The 27,043-nt window shown below is 39.4% G+C and overlaps 1 protein-coding gene across 6 annotated transcripts in view; it reads right to left on the bottom strand.

The window, feature by feature from the left end:
• Positions 1-27,043, bottom strand: part of LOC121444429 (FERM and PDZ domain-containing protein 4) — a 648,345-nt gene that overhangs the window by 129,657 nt on the left and 491,645 nt on the right. For all 6 annotated transcript variants that reach the window (XM_041646236.1, XM_041646240.1, XM_041646237.1 and 3 more), the window contains one exon: positions 4,399-4,559. In XM_041646236.1, coding sequence (XP_041502170.1) covers positions 4,399-4,559 — 161 coding nt within the window. The remainder of the gene's footprint in view (positions 1-4,398; positions 4,560-27,043) is intronic.

The raw sequence follows: 27,043 nt of genomic DNA, 5'->3' as shown, positions 1-27,043 counted from the left end.
TGGGTATTTTGTTTGCACATATGCGTGTACACTATATGTGTACAGTACCATCAAGTGCCAGAAAAAGGAATCTGATGCCCCTAGAGTTATAGACAGCCGTGAACAGTTGTGAGGGTGCTGGGGATCAAACCTGGGACTTCTGCAACAGTAGCAAGTACTCTTAACTTTTGAGCCATTTTTCCAACCACCATTGGTGGGATGGGATGGGAGCCAAGATATGTCTTCACATACACACTTCTAACAAACCAGGTACAGTTGGATTTGAACAAAATTGCATGCATTTGTTAATTTCAAGAATGGAGAAAGCACACTCAACCATAGAGTGTTAGAAAAGACTTCTTATTGAACTTGGCTGTGTGTTAAATACTCTTGGGACAGGTTAAATGAAATGGGGACCTCTGTAGATTTGATGCTCACTGGATGTGGGAGTAGTTTCATCATAAACATCAAAATGATGTGCTTATGAGGTTAAATGAAGGACTCATGGGTCTGGGGAGATGGCTCAGTGGTTCAGAGCACTGGCTTCTCTTCAGGGAACCCTGTTTCAATTTCCATGGCCATGAGAAAGCTCGCAGCTGTCTGTAATCTCAGTTCCAGGGGATCCAGTGCGCTCTTCTGGCCTCCTCCAAGGGCACCAGGCACACAGGTAGTATACAGACAGACATGCATACAAACACACACACACACACACACACACACTAACAAATAAAATAAAATATATGAAAAAAGCAGACCTAGTTGTGATTAAGATTTTGAAAATGAATTTGTCCCTATGCCAGATAGCAGAGGGGTGTGGTTGGTCAAATTTGTGACTTTAAGCATATTGAATGTTTGTGTCTATGCTCACAGTTCCTGACTCATCATGGTTAGTGGCATTGTCTGTTGTTGACATTTGACATCGAAGTTCAGAGTGGCTCACCTCTCTTTTGAACTTGTTCTCACAAAGCACAACTGTTTTGAAAACTCAAGCAATGAACCCAGATTATTCAACTCTTTGAATTATTTTCACTTGTACAACCGCGTTACCTCCAAAACGCTGGCATCGTGCTGTCTCGTGCTGTATCATTTTCATCATGTTTCCAGGGACATAGCGCTGGGTGATATGTGCTGTTCAAATATTATCTTTCTAATAAGCTTGCTACTCCTTTGTTTAACAATTAAAATGAATGTTTCCTGATGAGAACGAGAAATTAAAAGTCGTTTGGCTATTCTCCAGCTACTGAGACACTTGGCATATAGCTACTTGATCTGTACCAACAATGTGTTTTCATGGGAGTGAGAGAATAGGAAACTGGAACAAACACCCATGTAAGTGATAGAAAACATTCATTTTGGGTATCTGAGAATTGAGCGTCAGTGTTTGCACATAAGGAATTCAGACTATGTGCAAACAGTCACACCTATTCAGTCAAGCAATTAGTTACAAGTCAAATGCTGGTGAAACACAGAATCAATTTCAGATAAACGGTTTGAAGGATGGATATGAACTGTTTGAAAGAGAACACCACTCTCAACCAATAGGACGCAGTCTTAAGTTTCACCTAACAGTTTTATCTGCTTGTTTGATGAGACCAGGTATTGCTCCATAGCCCAAACTAGCCTGACACTCACTATGTAGCTCAGACTGGCCCTGAATTTACAGTTTTCCTCCTAAATTAGCACCTCAAGTTCTGGTAGTAGTGTCATGGCTTCTTATGCTTTTAGATCAAATGGGAACATTCTTGATTAATCAACTTGAATCAAGGATTCTAGAAGAGGCAACACAAAAATCCTTCCAAACTATGAAATAATTGTCTTCTTCAGAGAAGTGCTTTATGTCCTTTGCTCCGATGACTGGTTTGTGTCCTATAGAAAATCTGGTCACATCACTGAAATCACTGGGACTCGAGCAGAGTCACTTTCATGAGAGTTTATTTGACCAACATCTTCACTTACAAAAATAACCAGAAGAAGGGCCCTTTGACCTGTTTTCACTTCCTTTTTACACTCCTCAAAAATGTTTGCCATTACATGTTATAGCATCTCTGAAGCTGAGGAGAGTTCAGGGCACAGAAAGGGAGAAGTGGGAAGTTTCTGATGCTTACGATGTCTGCTTCTGTGCAGCCAGAATTCTGTCTGGTCTATGGGAATGCTGGTTTCTAGCAGCATGAGTTCAGAAATTCTCTTAGTTTTCTTTTATATAATGCTCCCTATGTGTAAGTGTGTGTGTGTGTGTGTGTAAGTGTGTGTGTATGTGTGTGTGTGTGTGTGTGTGTGTTCCTGTGTACATGGATCGATTTTATAGAACATAAGAAGCAGTAATACTTGGAAAGTACAATCCTCAATGATTTCAGACAGTATTCACAGAGTCCTAAAATAGGATTCCCCTCTAATGGATTACAAAGTTCTGAAGACCGAGGCAGAAGCTGTGTGCTGGGCCAGCTTGGAGTGAAAATACTCTTTTAATCCCCAGTATAAAGTGCTCAGTTGTATTCATGGTGCTTGCCTCGGGCAGATTATGCCAAAATAATGGAAAATTAAAAATTTAATTAACTTAAAAAATATATATATCACCTCACTAGTCAACTTCCGTTTCTCACCGTTGCCTGACTAAAAGGCCACACACTTGAGAATTCAATAATAATAATCCAGAAGCTATGAAAACATCTCTATGTACCTCCCCCAGCTTACTAAGTTAGATGCTATGAAAATCTCCATAACATGGATAACACAGAGAAGCTGTATCCAACTCATAAAGCAAGGGCTGAACACGGATATCAGAAAGCCTAATAAGGGCCAGAGACAGAACTCAAATTTGGGTAACATTATGTCAGAATCTGTGGTCTTTCCTAAATGACATTTCTAAGTTTTGTGTTAAAGTATATTGTGCCTGTATGTGTATTATAGGTATGTGTACATGTGTATGTGTTTGTAAACACATGGAAGCCAGGAGTTGATTTATGCCTAATGTTTTCTTCCGTCATTGCCTACCTGAGTCTTTGAGACACGGTCATTCACTGAGCCTGGATGTCTTCTAACTGGCCAATAAGCCCTTGGGGTCCACTCCACTCCTAGCCTAGGCCTAGAGTTACTGTGTGTGCCACCATGCTTTGCCTTGCACACAAACTTTTAAATGGCTATTGGGGATCTGAGCTCAGTTCCTTTTGCTTGTGCGGCATATACTTTATTCCACAAAACCGTTTCCCCAGCCACCAGAATCATCTTATTATGTGTAGGATGTTACTACTGCGTTCTGGTACTGATTCTCAAAATGTTCAGAGCAATGACAAAGATAAGTGTCTTTTGTCTGAAAACAGGTCCATATTCATTACAGTAAATTCATATATGTACCTAATAAATAAATAACCAAAGGTGATAGTGATTGTTTCAGGAAAAGTCAAGGCTGTGTTGATAGTGGGACAGCTGTATATCCTCATCTGGGCAATGGAGATAGTCTATTGTCGTATTATAGAATTTAAGAGATGTGACATGTACTATTAGTCAGCATCTGTTGTGTAACAGACCATTCCAATAACTGTTTCTTCTCCCATTTGTGGATCGTTAGGATGATTCAGGCCTGGCTGAGGTGAGTTTCAAATTACAAACTGGCTTCGACTGAGCTTCCCCAGGAGTTTATCCCCGAGTTGAGACTGAAGGAGTAGCAGCCTCTCCAGGAAAGCATTCCTTCTTATGGCAATGACATAGTACAACTATATCCATGCCCCCTACTGCTTTGATCACATTGGCCAATGTGTCACTGGCCAAAGTCATTTACTTGGTCCATACCAACAGCAATGGAGCCGGAAAACTGCCTGCCTCTAGTGAGAAGGAAAGGGTGTGTATACTTATAAAATCTTATAAAACTGTCCCATGACTAAATAATACTGTAACTTGAAACCGCACTGTGTTTTCCAGCAGACAGTTACCTGCACTGTGGTGCCTGCCTGTCATTACACGTAGCTCTACACTCAGAAATGGTGCCACGGCTACCAATGATTCATGACTGCTTTCCCTAGCCCAAGGGATAGGATGCATTGGGCAGTCTAAAATCTCCTTTGAAATCAGGCATGGGATGCAGGTCTGTAATCCCAGATTTGTGTGGCAGAGGCAGGAAGAGTGCCATGAGCTACAGGTTAGGCTGGGTTGCAGACAGAGTGCCAAGCAGATAGGCCAACATAGCAAATTCTGTCTCCAAAACTCCCCCAACACACACACACACACACACACACACACACACACACACACACATTAAAAATCAAGCCCATTTTGATGACACATCTCTGCCTTTTGTTGGCACTCTCTCTGGGTATTGGAAAGTATTGCTTGGTATTCTATTCACAGCTCGAGCACCCACAGAACCACACTGAAGCCACTGCGGCCAGCTGCGGCAGGAAGATCAGACTTGGTGTGGACACTTACCTGGTGTCACTGAGCGAACAACCACAGGTTTCTCACTCCCTGCCACGAAGCCAAAGCCCAGCACAGGGTCTCTCCTCATCTCCACCTTCCGTGGAGCTGGAGGGATGATTTGGCAGCCGGCAAACCGAGGGTCATCAAATGGGATTGCCTGTGTCATGTGACTGTAGAAAACATAGGAAAGAGAAGAAGGTATCAATGTGGGGATTAAGCATTGGCCTCGAAATCACATGCTTCTTTGTTGGAAACTTATCTCTGGCAGACAGTAGGAAATATCTAGAACTCAATGTCACCTTTTATGACCTATGTAATGTCCCTTGGGAACTCTGTAATATCCACGTTAGGGTGTTGCATTGACTATTCATTCGATGTGGAATGTTTGTCCTGCGAATATCTGCAGGCCTCACCTCTGCCTCTGTCAAACTTCTGTTCACATATCACCATCTTATAAAAGACTACCTTACAATACTATTTTAATATGGTTTTTCTAGGTCCACACTTCATCAAGCCTCCTTACCTTTTTTTCCCCTCCACCATGACACTACTTACCTATAAATATACTACAAAAAGCATTTATGCTTACAATAATTTTATTGCTTTGCTCTCCACAACAAAATGTACAGTCTTTAAGGACAAAATACTTCCTTGCTGTGTGCATAGAGCGGGAGGGGGGTGAAATCAGGGCCTCATGTATGCCAGATAAAGGTACCATCATTGAATTATAGCCCTAGTCTTCTGAACTTAATTATAGTCACTGATTTACTAAAGAACCTAGAACTGTGCCTGATCCACAGCAGGCTCAACAATAAATTGAACTAATAAGCAGGGGGAAAGTTACTTCTTTTTAAAACATTATCAAGTTATAGCTGAAATGCTGACCTACAGTCTCATAAAGTAACGAACATTTTTGTTGGCAGGTAGTATATAGGGCACTTGAACCTAGAAAAATTAAAATAATATGGATGATGTTGGTGGTGATGGGCTATCCTGCTACCAAATACATTCTCCACTCAAAAGAAACTGCTAATTTGGCTTTTGGCATTTACTTTAAGGAAAAAGATGTGAATGATTTAAATGAATTTTCTCATTAACACCTCCATTTATGAAGTTATAGTAACAATTCAAAATTGAATATTCTATAACATTTGAGATGTATAATTCTCTTCAGTGGTGTAACCCCTACTAAATTGCCTTTGTTCCAAAAATAGCCTTCCACCCACATGTGGGCAAGAAATTCTAACTAAACTCAGTGATCCTGCAGAAAGAAGACATGAAAGTCCAAGGGGAACTTAAGAAAAAACTGGCTCCAGCAGAAAAAGGAGGGGAATGAGAGAGGGGGCATAGGAGATGAGAAGGCCCAAGATTCGTGGTATAAATGTATGAAACCATTTGTATGAAATGTATAACCAATAACACTTAAAAAATAAAAATACAGCCAGGTGGTGGTGGCACACACTTTTAATCCCAGCACTCAGGAGGGAGAGACAGGCAGATCTCTGGGTTTGAGGCTAACCTGGTCTGCAGAGTTGAGTTTCAGGACAGACAGGGCCACACAGAAAAACCCTGTCAAAAACAACCAAACAAATGAACAACAAGAATAAACTAAAAACAAAACAAAAACCCTTACAGTGCTTTTGGCTCAAAGTCTTCTCACAGAATAAGGGTATAGAGCAGTCATTGACATCACCTTTGTCAAGAAGCAAATTAAGATCGATATCACGAAGTATATCATCGCTCAAGGCTCCCTGGCCAAAAGGCCAGAGAATCTGGTAAACAACTAGCTCCCACAACTCTTACTGAAGTCTTCTGCACAGCAATTGTCCAAGGCAGCTTTCTTTTAAGAAAGAGCTGTTTGCTGAACAATAGCAATCTCCTTTAAGAAATGCTAGCTCAGATGACTTAAATGACTGACATGGGCTTAATTCACCTTGATTTTATTTGACAGTTATTTAATTATTCTGTATGTACGCATGCATATGTGGCTGTACCGTGATGTACATGTGACGGTCAGAAAACAATTTGCAAGAGTCGGTTCTCTCCACCTGTCATACAGGTCCTAAGGATAGAACTCAGGTCAACATGCTTGGCAACAGGTACCTTTATCCACTGAGTCATCTCTCCAGCCCTTAATTCACCTTAAAATATCTTTCTTTAATGAGTAAAAGAATATCTTTTTAAGTACTTTGGATGCTGATGTTCTATATGCAGTCCAAATATAAGAAAGACAGATAGGGAAGGAGGATGCATGCTGTTCTTCAGTACAATTACTAGGAGTTAGGGAAGATCAACACAAAACCTCTGGGATCTGTCCTTTAAATATATATATATATATATATATATATATATATATATATATATATATATATCTGTGCTAGTAAAATACGATTTTAAAATCCCCTTTAAACAGAATGTAACTGCTTGAGACGTGGAACACTAGGACAAACAGAATGGATAAATGTGTCATATGCTTTGTATTAAAGCCATCTGCTGGGGCTGGAGAGATAGCTCAGAGGTTAAGAGCATTGCCTGCTCTTCCAAAGGTCCTGAGTTCAGTTCCCAGCAACCACATGGTGGCTCACAACCATCTGTAGTGGGGTCTGGTGCCCTCCTCTGGCCTGCAGGCAGACACACAGACAGAATATTTTATACATAATAAATAAATATTAAGAAAAAAATAAAGCCATCTGCTTCATGATTTAACTCTTAAAGACCTTTCTGGGATGGAAGCTGTCTGGCCCTCTTCAGAGTCTCTTTGCAAAAGCAATGACAGGAAAACAGCTGAACACAGGAAAGGGGCCTTGACAGTGTGCGTGCCCTAGACAACAGGAAAAGAAGAAACATATGATTTGGCTAGCTTCTTTTGTAGTAGCCTTTGGCAATTAAATTGGAATATTTTAAACATCTGTGGCTTGATTAGCTTTTTTCTAGGAATAACAATAACGTAACCATAAAGGCTCAATACATCATCCATTCAATAACTCTTACATTGTTATAATTTAATAACATGACAGCTATTAAACATCAATTTCATACTAAGCATTGTTTATTCTAAATGCTTTCCATATGTTAGTTTGCTAAATCCTTCAAGACAACCTCATAATACACTCGTTTATTCGTTTAGTCAATTTATCAAATACCCACTGGGTTCTCTAGTCTGGGAATACAAAAGGAACGAAAGCAGACGAAAATAAAATGTTCATATTAGGTTATGGTTAATTCTAAGACAGCTGCTGAGTGAGGATGCCGCAAAATGTTCTACCAGGGGTCAGGCCAACATCTGGGTGAGCTGTACTCAGGACACGGGGATGTTGAAGTTCAATACCTGGAAGTACAATGTACCTCCAGAGAACAGAACATGCCTAGCAACTTGTAGAGTCCAATGAAAGATAGAGTGGGGATTTGGAGCAGTAATGGGTAAGTAAAGTGATGATGGTAGTGATCCTACAGAGATTGCATAGGTTCACGGTTCAATTAAACCATGAAGTCAATGGAAAGTTTGAATGTTAGCAGTGTATTCAGCTATTGTGTTGACAACATAAAGGAAAGTACATGAAAAAAGAGAACTCATGGCCCATGGTATCCCATCCCTTTTGACAGATCATAATGGCTCATACTTGGGGGAGAGTGATAGATATGGCAGAAATTGTGGGACTTTTATTAATGTTGGAAGCCATTCTGACAGATCTATGGTCAGCCTCCTACTCTGGACCCTTTCTCCTGCACAGACCTTTTCTCCATGTGAATGGACCATGCATGTCCTAATGCATCTTCATTATTGGAGACATGTCTTCTTCCAGTTTGCTTAGGAAACAGGTATTTAAGTCTAGGGTGGACATGAAAACCAGCATGGTTGTCTGTAGTAAGAATTTGGAGCCGGATGACTTGGCTCTGGGTTCTAATTCCACAGAGTCCTAGCAGTATGCCCTGCTTCCTTCCTTCATGCATCATTCGGAAGCTGATGACAGTGATTCCAACAATCTCAATAAAGAGCTGTGCAGAGCAAACAAGACATGAAAAGCACTTACAAAATGTTGGGCATATAGTAAGTGCTTGCAACACACTAGCTTTTATTTTTACCGTTCTGAAGATTAATAAACAGAAGGGAATAAATTTCTCATGTGTGTGATGAAAGCATTCCATGGGGAAATCTGAAAAACAATTGTGCTGGCTAGTTTTATCACAACTTGATAAAAGTGAGGGTTGTTTTGGAAGAGAGAACCTTAACTGAGAAAATGCCCCTACAAGATTGGTCTGTGGGCAATTCTGTGGTGTATTGTCTTGATTGGTGTGTGCGGGGTTCATCTCATGGTGGGCAGTGTCATCCTTTGGCCAGTGGTCCTGGATGCTTTGGAAATCAGTCTATATAAGCCAAGAAGAGCAAACCAGGAAGCAGCACTCCTGCATGACCTCTCTATCAGTTTCTGTCTCCAGATTTATGGCCTGCTTGAGTTCTTGCTTTAGCTTTTCTCAGTGATGGAGTGTGACCTGGCAGTGTAAGATGAAATAAACCCTTTCCTCCCCAAGTTGATTTTGGTCATGTTATTTTATCATAGCAATAATAATAACAACTCTAACTAAGATGCTGACCTACCATTTCAAATATTTGTAACCCAACTCTCTGAGTGAAATGCCTCATCAATCTCAGGCAAACTCCAAGGCTTTCAATTAAACAATTTAGATCAACTGTAATGACAAAATGGATACAAGTAGGACTTGAGATACCCAAGGCAATACTAGACCAAGGACACAGAAGAATAAAAGAAGATAATCAGAAAACGGTAAACATTCCTTGTCTGTGTTTCTTGGTCACTAAGAACCATGAACTACAAGGATGGGGGCTGAGCCGAGTCAAGAGAAGTGTTCGTTTCTGTTCTGAATGAGAGCTGAGGCAGGAGAGAGCCTCTGTTTCTTAGATACTGCTTTTCCCTGCATCAGCATTGTCTCATGCTTTACCGCTGCTTCCCACCCAAACAGTTTACAGACTCAGTCACATGCACAGTTTCTGTTCACTGCTAGTTTTAGCTTTTGGTATTTATTAAAGATTTTTGATCCTCTTTATTTTGCTTGTACCTTGAGGAAGATCTTCTGATAGAATTACCATTTTCTTACTCATCAGGTTACATTTTTAGATTTTAACAATCTAAAAGTTATCACTTTCTCTTTTTCAGTAGACATATCTGCACTAAAATATCCCCATTCCATAAAATGTTAATCTGATCTTTGTAGCAAGGAAAAATTGGGGAAACCTGAACTTGCAAGATTTTTTTTTGTGAGGATGGTGGAGAGTTTTTATAAGTAGCTAAAAAGCCACATCGTTTCACCCCTTGAACATGCTTCAGTAAATTCTAATGCTGAGACTAGAAGAATGCAAGCGATGTGCTACATAAACCTTCATTCCTGTGCCAACGTCCTCCAGTAAACGGGTATAGTTAAGTCAGGAATCTATGACCTGAAAAGAAAGGCTAATAATTGAGGTGGAAAATGGGCTTATCAGGATTAACTAAAGAATCTTGCTCTTTCTTGGGGATTTCATTTCTAAAGGGACTGTGGGAATCTGGCTACTTGATTTCCCATGACAAAAGGAAAGGAGTTTTCTTGAATTCTAGGAACTTTTGCTCCTCAGCAACAATAGAAGAATCATAAAAAATTGCATTGACTGGAAGAAAACCTGTAGTCTTTTCCTGGACTTGATAAACCCATTTGCGTCAGCAAAATCTTTTTGTTGAAAATGTGCTGAGAGGGAAGATTCTAGAAGGGAGAACCAAATTTAGAAACATCACCTTTGGTGTGAATATCAAGGTGTCTAACCAGGCACGTGAGATCAGATTGGTCACCTGGGAGGTTAAAACTTGAACCAAAATGGATATAAATAAGCATCTGTGTCTGTGTTTAGCCGAATAAGGTCACTTTAGTACCAAGAAAGTCCAGTGGAGACTTCGGGAGAGCACCAGTCAACAGCATCTCTGTCCTAGCAGCACTGTCTGTGTAGGAGAGCAACTTCATCGTTCTTCACTCAGCAGGATGTGCCTTGCCCACCAGATACCACCATTCTTCCCACTGCCTTCCATTACAATCAGTGCAATTTTGCTATCCCTTGACTTTAATATCCCTTTGCCCCCAAAATGCTACATGGATGAATCTAGATCTGACAAACACAAATCCTTTGTGTATTTGTGCAGGTGCATTTGCTGTTCTGTCCCCATACTGAAAAGAGCTAAAGTGAGCTTCTGTCTCTTCCGCCTGGTCTCCAGAATGTACACATGAAAAACAAATCAGTGTCCAGGCTTCATTGAGAAGCCAAGGGTAGCAGAGCTGCCTAGCCCATCGGCTAGATTAGTCATGTGAATGAGGGATAATAAATGGTGATTGTGTGTCATGGCACTGTACTTGGAAGGTGTTTGTTATGCATCAGAAACTCATTCACAGAACCTTATAGTCAGTGCTTTCAATAGCATTAAAAAAAATCTCTGAAGTACTGCCTTTCAAAGGGAGTATCTCTATGGACCCATTCCTTTCATCATTCACAAATATATAGTAGTTGGCAGTAACCGCAGACACCTGTAAAAGGAACCTATTTCCTGACTATCCCTGCAGTGTATTTGGTGGGAACTTCCAATAGCCCTGACAGGCTTTAGGTAGTCTATCTTAAAATGGAAGCTTTCACTAAAAGTTCTAAGCTAAACAAACCAGACTCTCCAACCCCGGAAAAAAAAATCAACCTGGAAGGGACAAAGTCAGCAAAGTATGCATTGTTAAAGTCGATAGATTACAATAGAAAAATTACGATGTAGAGGAGACTATATGACAAGCTCTCCATCATGTCAACATTACAGCAATACTGTGGCAAAATAATATACCAAAAGCATTTTGTTTGCTCTTTTTCCTCATTGAGATTTTGCTTGACCAGGTCGGAAACAGAAGATACATACATTTATTTCAGTTTCAGATTTGGAGAAGATGCTTTTACTGGGGCTCAAAAGAAAAGCGGACTACAGACCACTCTTCCCTGACCTTTTTCCCCTGAAGGTATGAATGACTTGGTGGAAGAAGTTAAGGTTGAAGAATCTAGTGAAGCGGTGGAAGCATGAGAAGTTTGATGCTTTACCTAGGAATGCAGCATGACCCACAGGCTGAGTGTAATGAAATGGCAGAATCAGTAAAATTCAAGGGACCACACAGATTATCGCAGGAGTGGGCAAAGGGAAAGGAAGACATTGAGGTCTAATGGAATTTCTGCTCTGCACGAGATCCTCAGACATTTTGAATATTTGACATGATCATATCCAAATGGCCAGCCCATAGGTGTTCAATGCAATGATGACATGTATATGTAGCAGATTAGAAATGAGAGACAGAGCATATGAAGGTAAGGAGATGTCACAGATCAGAAGAAAAATGACTAAGTGACCATACTCTGAAGGGATGCAATGTTAGGGAGTTCAGGAATTCCTGCTATTGAGCAACCCAAATCTGCCTGCATCCAGAGCTAACACTGGCAGCTGGTTTTCCAGAAGCCAAAGGGCACAGCTACTGGTACAGTTCTGTTTCCATGTCCTTGGGATCCATCTCTCTTACCATGTACATGTTTTCATACTCAGCTACTTGTTCTGAGCAAGTCTCAGTCCTTGGGGATCAAGGGAGCCAAAGGGAATCCTTCTGTTGGACATGAGTTAAATGTTTTTTAACAGAAATAACTGCACACAATGGATTGTCACTGCACATAACACTGTGTCTCCTGCTTTTTGCCTGCATGAGCATGTATCTCGTGGGCTCACAAGAATTTAACCTTCACTAATCAATTCCACAGACCACTGTCAATCAATTCCCAAAATGTGTCAGGAGCACTTAAAGATTCAAAGCTGTTTCGTCAAGCTTAGAAACTTACATAGTTCTTGAAAGCCCAGAGAATCCAGCATGATTAACCTTAAAATCACAAATAAAAGACTTTTGTTGGAGAATTTCAGAAGGCTTTGGAATAAGCAGGGCTTCTCTGCAATAGGGTAGGCTAAATATGAAAAGTTCAGTTCATTCCAAAATAAATTACAGATTTAATGCTGCCCAATAAGGAGATGCGAACAGCCCTTTTTAAGAAATTCAACAAAATGAATTCTAAATTTTAAATGGTATTATAAAAGAACACTGAGTGAGAAAAATTTCTGTGTAGTCTATTATAAAAAGGCAATTCTTAGAACAGTATGATACTAGCAAAAATACAGAGAAAAAATGCAGTCAAAGGAGTTGGAAAGATAAAATTCTGTGCAAACATGGCGACCTTGGATCCCAAGACTGTACATCAAAAACTGTTCAATGGGAGTCAAAAGACTGCCTAACAGTTCAGCGTCCTTATTGCTTTTCTATGTAAGACCTAAGTTTGATTCTCAGCACTTACATTAGGTGACTGACAACTACCTCTACCTCTAACTCGAGAGGATCCAACACCCTCTTCTGGCCTCTGTAGGAACTGCACACACACACACACACACACACACACACACACACACACACACTTAAAATTAAAAATAAAATCTTCCAAAAATATCCGCTGTAGATAATGGTTCCGCCTTGTGGTCCTGGTGCTGAGGAAGCAGTTTCAAGAAGACTGCTGGGGCTTAGTCTGTGTGTTGAGGTCCAGGTCAGTGAATGACCTTGCTTTATTTAAGAAGATGGACAGCATTTGAGAATCAACACCCAAGGTTGATCTCTGGCTCCTACACACACATGCATGTTACAATACCCCCCCCCACGTACAAAAATAATGTAGCTCTGCTGCAGCAGCATTGACCACAACAAAGTGAAGCTTCCAGGGTAAACTTAGAGGTGGCCACTCCTGAAAGAATTCAGTGAAACTTATGGTAACAGAGAAACCTAAGTGTTTTCACATGCCAACAATGTAGTTGCTTTTGGAACTAACCAGTAGAATGGCTATGGAAATTTATTGTCCTCCAATAGAGGTTGTTGGCTACCAGCCAATAGGAAACTTTACAGAGTGCTCTTCTCAGAATAATGGAGATGCTTTAATAATGAGTAAGAAAGTATTTTTCTTTCAAACAAACTTGGATTGTGATAAGCATGCAGGGAAACAGATGTTTAGATGTAACAGTTGTCTAATTGTTTTATTGAAAATTATGCAAATATGTACAGATAGAAGCTGCAGTCTTTGAAAGCTTAGAAACGGATTTTTCTAACCTGCTTAAAAATCTTCCAAGTGAAGCATTTCAGTGGATTGTGAAATCATTTGTTAAATATAGGAAAAGGCAGCCTTTTCCATATGGTTTGTGAGAACAGTTGATGGGTTTCAAAGAAGTTTCCAGCCAAATTCCAATAAACTCCTTTGCAGAGACGAGAAGAAAAACCAAGCACCAAGCGAGAAGCCCAGCACCTCCCTTTGTCCACTTGCCTTTTCATCGTTTTCTGTGACTCCTATTCTTTCCCCAGTGGTTTGGCTCAGCTCAGGGAAAGAATGAAGCTACACTCACAAGAGCCCCCAAAATTTAGGCAGTGAAGTGATGAAACAAGAGATTTAGAAACATCATCTCCAGGCACTTTGCCTGTCATTTAAGACACTGAATAATTGATACCAAAAATGATTTTAAGTGAGGAAAAAATGTCTATCTCACTTTCATTTTACCTTGTTTTGTTGTTCTTGTTTCTTTGGTTTATTTAGAGGCCGAGTCTTGCTATGAAGCCCAGGTTGGCCTTGAACTTAAGATCTCTCCATCCCAGCCTCTGTCTGGTGTTGACACTATAGGCCTGTTCCACCACCCTAAGCTTATTTCATCTTTTTAAAAGCATCTCATTTCAATATATTTTAAAGATGCTTTAGAATCCTCAATACATTCCTGGCATTACTTACTATGAATACAAGTGGGCTGGAGAGATGGCTAAGTAGTTAAGAGTATTTGCTGCTCTTTTAAAGGACCCTGGTTCAACTCTAAACATGTACAGGGTAGCTCACAAACATTTCTAACTCCAGTTCTGTAGGATCTACTACCAGGCATGCACATGGCATACAGACATACATGCAGGCAGGCACTTAGAAAATAATAAAAAATAAATACATAAGAGAGTAACTAAAATTTTAAATTATTATATATCTGTAGTTGTATATACTCAATAAAGGTATGAAAGTGAATTAGAAGATTTTGTTTTGTATGCTTCCGAGAGTTTCTGGCGTATGGTGCAAGTCCTGAGGGTGGCTTACATATTCAGTAGTGGGCAGACTCATCTATCTTACAAAGCTCACTACAGCTCTTCAAAAGCCCAGTTTTCACATTACAATTCAGTGGCATTTTTGGGAACTTAAAAAATGAGGGTAGAATCTGATGGGAAATGATGCATTTCCATGGCTAATCTAATCTTATTCCAGCAAGTAAAATGAGATAGAATGGCCCCAGATTTGAGTCACTAAGGAACAGACAGACTGATGGTTCTTATACACACTCTTTGCTCTGGGCTCCAACAGACTGAGTCCTTTGGGGGTTAAAATTCCAATCATCCCAAGCATTTCTGAAGTGTCAACATCTGTTGCTCACAGAGCATGAAATGCTGCATGGCTAGGCAGACTTTTTCTTCCTGATTGATTATCTTTTTTTTAACCCATAGGAAAATATTGAACAAAAGATTTGATAATAAGAGGAAAGAGTTTCCTAAGCAAAACCTTGAAACTTGGTAATAAGGAATAAAGCCTTTCTCAAACCAATTAAAATCATCACTTTAGGTCTAGCAAACTGAGTTCTAGCTACATTTTAGGGCAGATTGTTATATTGTGTTTGTTATATTAATATATACAATATATATGTTATATTGTTATCCTTCCCATGCCAGATTGTTTTGTTTCCTATGGTACACTTGTGTTCTTCAAAAATTACATAGTCATTTTATACTTAAGATATGATGGTTCAAGCAAATACAAAGTAAAGAAACATGTGATGCAGAGACATGCATCAATTTTGATCAGAGATATTTTAGAGAGTTGTCTGTATTTTTATAAATGTCCCCTTTTTATAATCTTCACAGAAGGCTTTTTTTTTAAGTGATTAACTGATTAAGGCCCTATTTTGATAACTAAATGCTTCTGGAGGAAGTGAAAAACAGCTGATAAGAAATCCCAGAATCAAAGTTTTGAGATAATATCTGTTTGAAATTATTTTAATTCCTTAGCTAGGCATGTGCCTGTAATCTCAGTACTTGGGAGGCTAAAGCAGTAGGATTGCTCTGAATTTGAAGCCAACCTGATGTACAGAGTGAGACCTTTTCAAAAATAAATAAATAGGTAACTAAGTAAAGCTAACAAAAAGATATGCCCTCTTAGCCCTTTCCCATATTAAAATAATTATTTCTAGTCATCACTTAGAGAATTCACTCTTCCTGGATCTAAAGTTTTCTTACTGTCTGATTTTATTATCTTTTGTTTGTGTTTCCTTTGTTGTAGTTCCTATGCCTGTGAAGTTAATTTCACCCACTATTCAAGACACATGCCCAAATCCTTCTCTGTCTCTCTACCGTTGAAGTTAATACTAAAGTAAATCGGGATTTACCTGGTTTTCTATTGGGTCCAAAATCACGAGGCACAAGCAAGAAAACTGGGTGGAAGGACAGAAAGATTAGGGGCTGATCTCTCTTTGCTGACCTGACTTCAATGCAGTTGCTTCAACCATTTCCTTTCATTGCTCCTTGAGGCTTCGTGTTGCTCACAGATCTCAGCTGCATTAGCTTTTGGTACCTCAGTGTGACTTATTGGCTTTCTTATTGATGTTAACGCCTGTTTTTTTTTTTTCTTGTCAAGACTCTGAGCCATTCACCATGTCTCTCTCTTCCATGAAACAACTTCGATCCCTATGAGCCAGCTCTGCTACCTGATGTCACCCAAAGGGCAGTTTCCTTGCTCAGGCTTATAACTTCAGTTTCTTTCCTAATTCTCATCCAATAGCAGTAAATACTTTTCCATAGAAAGTAGCACCGACAGCAATTATTCAACTAACTTAAGTCAACCATATTTGTATACACAAAATCAGTCATGAAAACAAACAACAAACAAAATCCCCACATCTATACCAAATACGCATCCCTCTAAACGTGGAGCATTTCCATATATAGGCCTTAATTATTGTTTATTATTGTTTATTTTGTGTGTATTAATGTCCGCATTTGCCTGTCCATGTCATGTCTGTCCATGTGGAAGCCAGAAGTTAATGTTGCTGTGCCTTCTACCACTTTCCACCTTCTTTTTTTGAGACAGGCTTTCTCTTAGGCCTAAAATTCATTGATTAAGGATGACTCATGAGTGTTGTATTAGGTTCCTCCACCTCCACACCCCACAACCCCCAGCCCTGTTAGACCTACAGTTGTGTAACACTACATCCAAGTTAACACCTGTGTGCCCAGCATCTAAATTTAGGTCATCATGTTCGCATTATCAACACATTACCCTCTGAGCTGTCTCTTCAGTCCATTGTGTTTTTACATTGGTCACTATGAAATTCACATCAATTTAGCTCATTCAAAGGAAAGAGACTCCGGTTTACCTCAAGGTAGACATTTCTTTGTCTCTCTATCAAACTTTTCTCAATAAACTTTTACCTTTAACAGCAGTATGACGTACACAGCAAACTGAATAGACTTACAGTGCGCCTTACAAGAGTGATAACATCACTACATTTCAGACATGATGGGCCTCACATTTTAGAAGAGCTGATATTCTTATTGGAAGATTTTGATCTACCATTTTCACTTGACTTGGTAGAAACTGGCTTTTCAAATTATGTTCAGATTAGTTATAGTGAATCAAATTTATCTACCATTTATTCAACAATTGTTTAATAAAACTTTCTTGGTGCCTGGTACCTAACATACGGCTGTGATTCAGACAGACGAATAAATTTATATTACTACAGGGGCCAGTAAGTAAGTGAAAGTCCACAGGCCAAATCTGACGTTGAAATAAAGATTTATTGGAATACAGCTACGTGCACTTATTTGTGCAATTCAGCTGCTTTCACGCTACACTGATAGAGTTGAGTGGTTGTAGTCTTTGATACCTAAAATCCTTACTAATTTGAACTTTATGAAACTTCACAAACATGACAGCCTCGCTCTTGTAAAAGGACAGAGGCAATAAAAACAGACTAAACATAAGACTACACCCTGAATTTTATGGTATAATAATGCTGTTTGGAAAAAAAATGCTTGCAATTAGCCTCAAACTTGTTGTCCTTCTGTCTTAGCCTTCTGAGTATTGGGATTCCAGGTAGGCACAATCACAGCCAGATTGTGGTTTAGAGAGAAAAAAGCTATATCAACAAAAATTGTGGAGGAGGGAAAGGACTGTTTTAACATGTGAGACTGAGACTTCCATAGTATACTAGAGGCAAGAACAAAACATTGTCAAAGACTGAGGAAAGAATATCTGCAGGCAGAAAAGCATGCCAGGGGGATTGGATGGTTAGCAAAGGGACTTGAGAGAACTCTCTGCAGGCTGTTTATCGTCTAGTCATACATTCATCTCCTTACCCAGAGAAGCCCATCTTCTCCTCTTTCTCTCCTCCAATATTTTACAATGTTATGACTAGAGCCAAGTTTCCTACTACACTACTGAGCTACAGCTGCATCCTTCAGGAAAGTCTAAAGAGTATTAACTTACTATTTTCTGCTTCTGTGAATATAGTGACTTTCAGTGTTCATTCACTGCCCTCAATTCCAGCTCAGTAGAGGAAGCCAGAGATATCACTATCCAAGGATAGCAGGCTGATAGGGAAGCAGGTCTTAGAGAAGGTGGTTTGATCCATAGGGGACAAGGCAACAAACAGGGCCAGGAAAAGCCTGAAGAAGGACAACGGGAACTACCAGGTGGAGAAGGAAAGAATGTCATCTCGATACAAGGGAATAACAAAAAACAGTCATAGAAGGATAATAGAAGCGGTGTTTAGAAAATTATGCCTTGCTGGGTACTGGCCAGGATAGAGGCTAGGAGGGAGAGCGGTAGCATAGCAATGAGCTTAGTGTGGAAAACTAGGGTGATGTTAGAACGCTGTCTAGGATCTTCAGTGTTTATTTGTGTAAGCAAGAACACAGCATCCCTAGAAATCCCAGGGACTGAAAAACTACCACTTGACTAGCATCCAGTGCATAAAGAAATATCAATTTAAAAATCCTGAATGTTTCTCCACATTATAGGAGATAAAAGGTGAACTATTTCAGAAAGCAAGGCTAATAGAATTCTTTACTATTAACTCAAATGTACATGTTAGGAATTGTTTACAATCTGATGATTTTTAGGATTAATCAATTTTAGGATCACAGTTCAAAGGATCATGGCATTTATGCAGAACCTAGACTGACCCATTTTTTTTTCACACATGCTTCCAGCTTTAGAAACTGAGATGCAGTAAATCAGGGATCTATTAGGGTTTCTATAAATTAATGCCCAGAATAGGTTCCATTAACTTGTAATCAAATTTATCCTTAACAGGCTCAATTCCAATTGCCAATATCACTACTGCAAACCATTTCGGCAATTAGTCTTTTATCAACAGCTAGTTCATTCACTCAGAGAGATTTTTGCCATCGTTATAGATGACAAATTTGGAGCCTGGGACATGCTTATTGACTGTCATTTGTGAATCTAATTGTAGGATCTAAAAGGGCAAGATGGTTGTCAGTTTTCCTAAAGCTGCAAAATCCCTACAGCTAGGCTGGTAATCAATTACACCAGTTGAGTTCAGTTCAATGTGTTTAAGAGATGACTTTTATGTTAATGACAAGTTAGTGTGCAGAAGGTAATAATAATAAAGTCATGTCTTTGGGTTCATTGAGACAGTGAATGGAGATGTTAGCTCTTGACCTTATCTTATACCTTCAAATTCAGATATGCTGGGATACCCCAGTGTGTGGTGTTTCAGCATGTAGCATAGATTGAAATGAAGGGCATTGGGAGGTTTTCAAAATCATAGTGTCCTTCTGTCCTCCTTTTCCTTTCTTCTCCCCTCATCTACACTTATGTCATAGAAACCGGAACTCATCTTCTCTAAAGTTAGCCACAAAACCTAAGCATAACTACACTAAACTTTCGTAACCTTCCTGTGTAACAGGTGGCTATAACGGAATTCTGAGGGGCTGGAGCAATAATCCCATGTTTGAGAGCACTTGTTGCTCTTGCAGAGGATCAGGGTTTGGTTCCCAGAATTCCCATGGTGCTGTACAACTGTGGAGTTACAGACATATCCAATGCCTGCTCTGATCTCCGTGGACTCCTGTACTCACGTGGTGTATGTAACATGCATCCAGGCAAACTGCTCATACACATAATGTAAAAGTAAATACAAGAAAAACACTAGAGAAACTCTCTGAGCTGTCTAGTCTGACAGTAGGTCATAGGAACCTTGTTCCAAAAGGAGTCTACCCTAATCCTGGTATAAAGAATGCCATACAGAAAGACTACAAAGAGTTGGAGCACACGTGTCTTGCCTGTTTTTTTTTCACATCATCCTTTTTGTTTTTTTTTTTCTATTTTTTTGTTTTTGTGTTTGAGACAGGGTTTCTCTGTAGCTTTGGAGCCTGACTTGGAATTAGCTTTTGTAGACCAGGCTAGCCTTGAACTCACAGAGATCTGCCTGCCTCTGCCTTTTTAGTGCTGGGATTAAAGGCATGCGCCACCACCGCCCGGCCATCCTTTGCATTTGATCACACTGCTTTACTCAGTTTTACTTTTTTTTTTGTTTGTTGTTTTTTTAAATTTATTTATTTATTAAGGATTTCTGCCTCCTCCCCGCAACCGCCTCCCATTTACCTCCCCCTCCCCTGATCAAGTCCCCCTCCCTCATCTGCTCGAAGAGCAATCAGGGTTCCCTGACCTGTGGGAAGTCCAAGGACCGCCCACCTCTATCCAGGTCTAGTAAGGTGAGCATCCGAACTGCCTGGGCTCCCCCAAAGCCAGTTTTACTTCTACATGTCTATCGATGCTTCATTAAACATGAGCAAAACAATAGATCATTCTCCTCAAGTCTTTCATCTTTTGCTTCTGAAAGTTCCATTGTCACATTAAAAAAAAGTAACAGAGACAACAATAGAGGCTTCTGTGTTCTGTTTAGTGATATTCAATATAAAGTATGTTATTTATTCAAGTATCAATATAAACTGTATTCTAGGGGAAGCTGTAGAACACTTCCCACTTCACTATTCCTGGAGGATAAACCAACACAACCACGTTAGAAAGCTATAAGTAAGTCCAAGCTTGTATTCTTAAGCTTGAGAACAAAATTATTGGCCAATTTCCTTTCATGACACTTGACTGGCAGTGTTTTCATGAACATACTCCAAAGGCTGTAGGTACAGGTCAGTGATGAAGATACTTTCTTAGCATGTATAAGGCAGGCCATGGATTTCCAGGGAGTGATTATGCACAAGTGCGCATGTACATGCATGCCTGTGCATACATGCACACACACACACATTCACGCACACACATACACAGAAGACAAACCAAACAACATCAACATCAAAAAAATGTGGTGGTTTGCTTGAAAGAAAATGTCCCCCCACCAGAGAGTGGCAATGTTAGGAGGTATGGCTTTGTTAGACTAGGTGTAGTCTTGTTGGAAGAAGTATGTCACTATGGAAGCAGGCTTGGAGGTCTCATATATGCTCAAACCACACCCAGGATTTCAGATCACTTCCTGTTGCCTACAAGTCAAGATGTAGAACACTCGACTACTTCTCCAGTACCATGTCTGGCTGCATGCCAACTTGTCACACCATAATGATAATGAACTAAACATATGAAAATGTAAGCCACCTGAAATAAATGCTTTTCTTCATAAGATTTGCCATGGTCATGATGTTTCTTAGAAACAATAGCAATAGAAACTCCAACTAAGATACTAAAGCAAGGTAAAAACAAAGCAAAAAATATATACGAGCTTGAGGTGCTGGTGATCAAGGGGAAAATGTGTGAAAAGAAACCAAAAGATAAAACCAACCACACTGAACCTCATAGAAGAGAAAGTGGGAAGTACACTTAAATGCATTGGCACAGGAGACCACTTCCTAAATGAAACCCCAGTAGCACAGGCACTGAGAGAAACAGTTAATAAATGGAACGTCCTGAAAGTGAGAAGCTTCTGTAAAGCAAAGGGCATGGTCAACAAGACAAAATGGCATCCTACAGAATGGGAAAATATCGTCACTAACCCCACATCAGACAGAGGACTGATCTCCAAAATATACAAAGAACTCAAGAAATTGGTCATCAAAAGAGTAAACAATCCAATAAAAAGTGGGTTACAGACCTAAACAGAGAACTCACAACAGATAAATTTAAAATGGCTGAAAAACACTTGAGAAATGTTCAACATCCTTAGTCATCAAAGAAATTCAAATCAAAACAACTCTGAGATTCCATCTTATACCTGTAAGAATGGCCAATATCAAAAACACTAAATGACAAATTATGCTGGAGAGGATGTGGAGTAAAGGGAACACTTCCTCTTTGCTGGTAGGAGTGCAAACTGCTACAGGAACTTAGAAAATCAGTATGATGAGTTCTCAGAAAATTGGGAATCAATTTACCTCAAGACTCAGCAAACCACTTTGGGGTATATACCGAAAGGATGTTCTATCATACCACAAGGACATGTGCTCAACTATGTTTATAGCAGCATTATTTGTCATAGCCAGAACCTGAAAACAACCTAGATGTCCCTCAAGCAAAGAATGGGATAAAGAAGATGTGGCACATTTACACAATGGAGTACTACATAGCTGAAAAAAATAATGACATCTTGAAATTTGTGGGCAAATAGATGAATCCCGAAAATGTCATATTGAATGAGGTAAACCAGACCCAGAAATACAAACATCATATGTATTCACTCATAGGTGGCTTTTAGACATAAATCAAAGAAAACTAGCCTACAATTTCCAATCCCAGAGAACTTAGACAACAAAGAGAACCTTAATAGAGACTTACATAGATCTAATCTACAGGGAAAGTAGAAAAGGACAAATTCTGCTGAGTAAATTGGGACGGTGAGGATCATGGGAGAGGGTAGAAGGGGAGAGGAGGAAGGGAGGGGAGTGGAGAAAAATATATAGCTCAATAAAAACAATAAAAAAGAAGCCAGAAGATTTGATGATTCTAGTCTCACTTCATCAGGGATGTTCTTTGTTTCAGTAGGGAGCAATGTATGCTCTAGAATAATCCCGGAAAGTAGATGGGCTGGGATTTTTCACTGTAATAAATTTCCCACCATCAAGCTTCATTTCAAAATAAAAATATTGCAATAGCTCAAGTTCAACTATATGCTATTTTCCATAATACTTTTGCCTTCAAGCTATTCATTATGAAATATTTCATTTCCTACTGTTTATCAATAGCCTAAGGCATACTTAAATTCTTTATTACTCAATTCAACACTCTCAAACAATCATGATTCTAAAAAGTAAACAAATTTACTTGTTTTTATGTATATGGGTGTTTTGTCTGAATGTATGTTTATACATCATCTGGATGCAGTACTCTTGAAGGCCAGAGAGGAGGGTCAAATTCCCTGGAACTGGAGTTGCAGGTGGTTGCTATTAGTTGTGAGGGAATCCAAGTACTCTGCAAGAGCAATTACATCTCTTAACCACTGAGCCATTTTTTTTCCAGTTCCCTGCCCCGAATCATTGTTTTTAATAGGAATTCTAGAAGTTTCTGTGCAGAGTACATTTTGAAAAATGCTAGTCTAGTGGGAAACATCCAGGTAAAGAACTCAGCAGGTGAAACAGATGATTAGCGTGTCTATATATTGCAATTTTCAGTTATTCTCACTGTATAGCAGGCTAGAGTGCTGGCATTTGTTGTATCGTCTTCATTTCCTGAGAACTTTCTGGAGAATGTGAGTTAAAATCAAGAAGTCTTTACAGGAAGGCAACAGCAATTACTTATGATAAACAACTTGATGAATTCACGTTTGCTACTACATTAGCATGCATCAAGCCCGTTGGAAAGCATATAGATTGGAGATTAAAGGCACATTTTTCACAGTTCCTACGCTGCTCTTCGCAGAGCTGAAGATGCACAGACAAAGAAGACAGCTCTCCATTGTCTAAATTTACTTTGCTATGCCTACTTTTTCACAGACTAGGGCTGAGGCTTGAGACATTTTTTTCCTGAATATCCTGGAATCCACACCAATGTGGCTGTGTTTTTTTTTAATGGACTCTTGAGTATAACAATTTGTGTTTTGATTTACTAAGAGACCTTTAAGGAAACATTTACTTCATTTTTTATTGTTAGATTCATTTGGATACGCTCAAAATAGTTCAAACTTTCAGAGGCCATGAATGCTTAATAGCATATTGAAAAATTTAAAGCACTCAATTATTTTGCAGAATAATTAACATGTGTCACCAGTATCCATTTTACTCGATGCAGATTTCTTATGTGCATAATTGATGTTTAACAAAATATGGAACATAGGCATTTTCAGTGACATATATTTAGCAATTTTATGGATGTCTAATTAGCTTGTCACAATAGTACTCATTTAATTCAATTTAAGGGCTGAAAACTACTTTCAACTTTTATTACTATAACTCTTATTTTCTGGGCTATATAATCCATGGGAGAAGCAAATTAAAGGCCAAAAATAAAAATGGCAAAAGATTTTACTCCATCTATCTTCACTCCTATCTCTCTTGTTCTGCAGATGTAATTCATGGGACCCAGGGGCTCTGTATTTTAGGCCAGTGCTCTACCACTGAGCTATATTTATAATCTCTACCTCTTTGCTTTTTAACAAAGATGTTACAATTATATTCCTGTCACTCCTCCATACAATGATTTTCATTTTCATAGGCCATTTATATTTACCGAGGCTGGGGCACAGCTTAGCATGTGTGAGATTCTAGGTTCAGTCTCCATAGAATGATAAGCACCATCATCATCATCATCTCATCATCATGTCATATTTGCTCAGCCATACACTGAGATAGATACTGAAGAAAGGAATCATTGGTTTAATACAACAGCTTCTATATAAACAGTTACTGAGCTCAACAAGAGCTTCTGTCATTTATACTTATATGAATAACCATTTCATCTTCAAAATGAACCTATAGAGTGGTTAGCAACCGTGTTGTCATTCCCAGTAGAAAGCACTGGGGAACATAGTAACAGAACTGGATACTGGACAGCTTTACACGACAGTGAAAGTCGTCCCCAGAAAAGATTACATGATGCAACATGACATTCTTTCAAGGAAACTGATAAACGCTACAGTGGAAGAAATGTGGTTCAGAAGCAGGCTAGGGGACATAGTTTAGATGGCATAGAGATTGTCTAGTGTGCAGGAAACTCTGAGTCTGATTGCCAGTACTGCATAAACTGAGCATAATGACACATAACTGTAATCCTATTGCTTGGGAGGTGGGGTCAGGAGGATCAGGAGTTCAAGGTCATTGTCATTATCATAGTGAGTTCAGGGCAGCCTGTGTTACACAAAATTTGGTCTCAAAACAAGGCTTGGGAAGATAGTTCATCAGTTAAGAGCATGAACTGCTCTTCCAGAGAATCCAAGTTGATTCCCTGTACTCATATTGGGCAGCTCACAATTATCTGTAACTACAGCTCCTGGGGATACAACACGCTTTTCTGGGCTCTGCAATCTCTACAGTCATGTATATAAGCTCAAACATAGTTGCACACACACACACACACACACACACACACACACACACACACACACACAGACATATAATCAAAATAAATAATAAATATTTTTAAAAGAGAGGAAGAAAGAAAATATCTAGAAGCAAAGCATACAAATAATTCAAATGAAGAGATGGAATAAGTTGTTTTTCAAAATGGGAATAAGCATACTGGAGGTATGGCAGAGTCTTTGTGTAGCATACTTGACAGCCTCGGTTTCATTTCTAGCACGGAAAGAATAGAATAAGGTAAAATAAAATGACAAAGTATGCTTAGCTGAATAAGATATATATATATATATATATATACCAAGTTATATATAAGTTATATATTCCACATATGATGTGAAATATTCGATATAGAACAATTAAGGCATGAAACAACTAGAAAAATTATTGATGACTAGGCCTATAGACTTGGGGTAGAAAGGGCATATCAAGAATAATCTAGAACTCAGAAGCCATGAAGGAAAAGCCAAATATGATCGACCTAGTAACAATTTTAAATAGCAAAACTGTAACATAGTTCTAAGATAACAATCAGCAATGGATCAACAATCAAGATCTTGTGAAATTCATACAAAAGAGGGCAATCTGATAAAAAAAACAACAACACATGCCTAAGGATGTTAAAAGGAACAGAGAGGAAAATAATACAAGTGGCCAATAGCATTCTGAAAGATACTCATTGTCTATACATATAAAGTAAGAATACTGATATGTAACTTCCTCACCTTCCTCACTCCCCAGAAGTAGACATAAAAGTTGATGTCGCTTGTGTTTAGAACTTCAAATGGCCAAAAGACACTTAAGGTCATGCTCAACTTCCTTAGCGATCAGGGAAATGCAAATCAAGACAACTTTAAGATACCATCTTACACCTGTCAGAATGGCTAAAATAAAAAACACCAATGATAGCCTTTGCTGGAGAGGTTGTGGAGAAAGGGGTACACTCACCCATTGCTGGTGGGAATGCAAACTTGTGCAACCACTCTGGAAAGCAGTGTTTCGGTTTCTCAGGAAATTCGGGATCAACCTACCCCTGGATCCAGCAATACCACTCTTGGGAATATACCCAAGAGAGGCCTTATCATACAACAAAAGTATATGCTCAACTATGTTCATGGCAGCATTGTTTGTAATAGCCAGAACCTGGAAACAACCTAGATGCCCTTCAACGGAAGAATGGATGAAGAAAGTATGGAATATATACATATTAGAGTATTACTCAGCAGTAAAAAACAAAGACTTCTTGAATTTTGCATACAAATGGATGGAAATAGAAAACACTATCCTGAGTGAGGTAAGCCAGACCCAAAAAGAGGAAGATGGGATGTACTCACTTATATTTGGTTTCTAGCCATAAATAAAGGACATTGAGCTTATAATTCATGTTCCTAGAGAAGCTAAATAAGAAGGTGAATCCAAAAGCAAAACACATAGGCATCCTCATGAATATTAACCTTCATCAGGTGATGAAAGGAGACAGAGACAGAGACCCACATAGGAGCACCGGACAGAAATCTCAAGGTCCAAATCAGGAGCAGAAGGAGACGGAGCACGAGCAAGGAACTCAGGACCACGAGGGGTGCACCCACACACTGAGACAATGGGGATGTTCTATTGGGAACTCACCAAGGCCAGCTGGCCTAGGTCTGAAAAAGCATGGGATAAATCCGGACTAGCTGAACATAGCGAACAATGAGGACTACTGAGAACTCAAGAACAATGGCAATGGGTTTTTGATCCTACTGCACGTACTGGCTTTGTGGGAGCCTAGGCAGTTTGGATGCTCACCTTAAGAGACCTGGATAGAGGTGGGCTGTCCTTGGGCTTCCCACAGGTCAGGGAACCCTGATTGCTCTTCGAGCAGATGAGGGAGGGGGACTTGATCGGGGAGGGGGAGGGAAATGGGAAGCGGTTGCGGGGAGGAGGCAGAAATCCTTAATAAATAAATAAATTT

The sequence above is a fragment of the Microtus oregoni genome, unplaced genomic scaffold, assembly GCF_018167655.1.
Source record: "Microtus oregoni isolate MIOR12 unplaced genomic scaffold, Mior012 000124F_ref0000388, whole genome shotgun sequence".
NCBI classification, from domain to species: Eukaryota; Metazoa; Chordata; class Mammalia; order Rodentia; family Cricetidae; genus Microtus; species Microtus oregoni.
The sequence above is the reverse complement of the archived record's forward strand: the minus strand, read 5'-3'. Positions and strand labels throughout refer to the sequence as shown.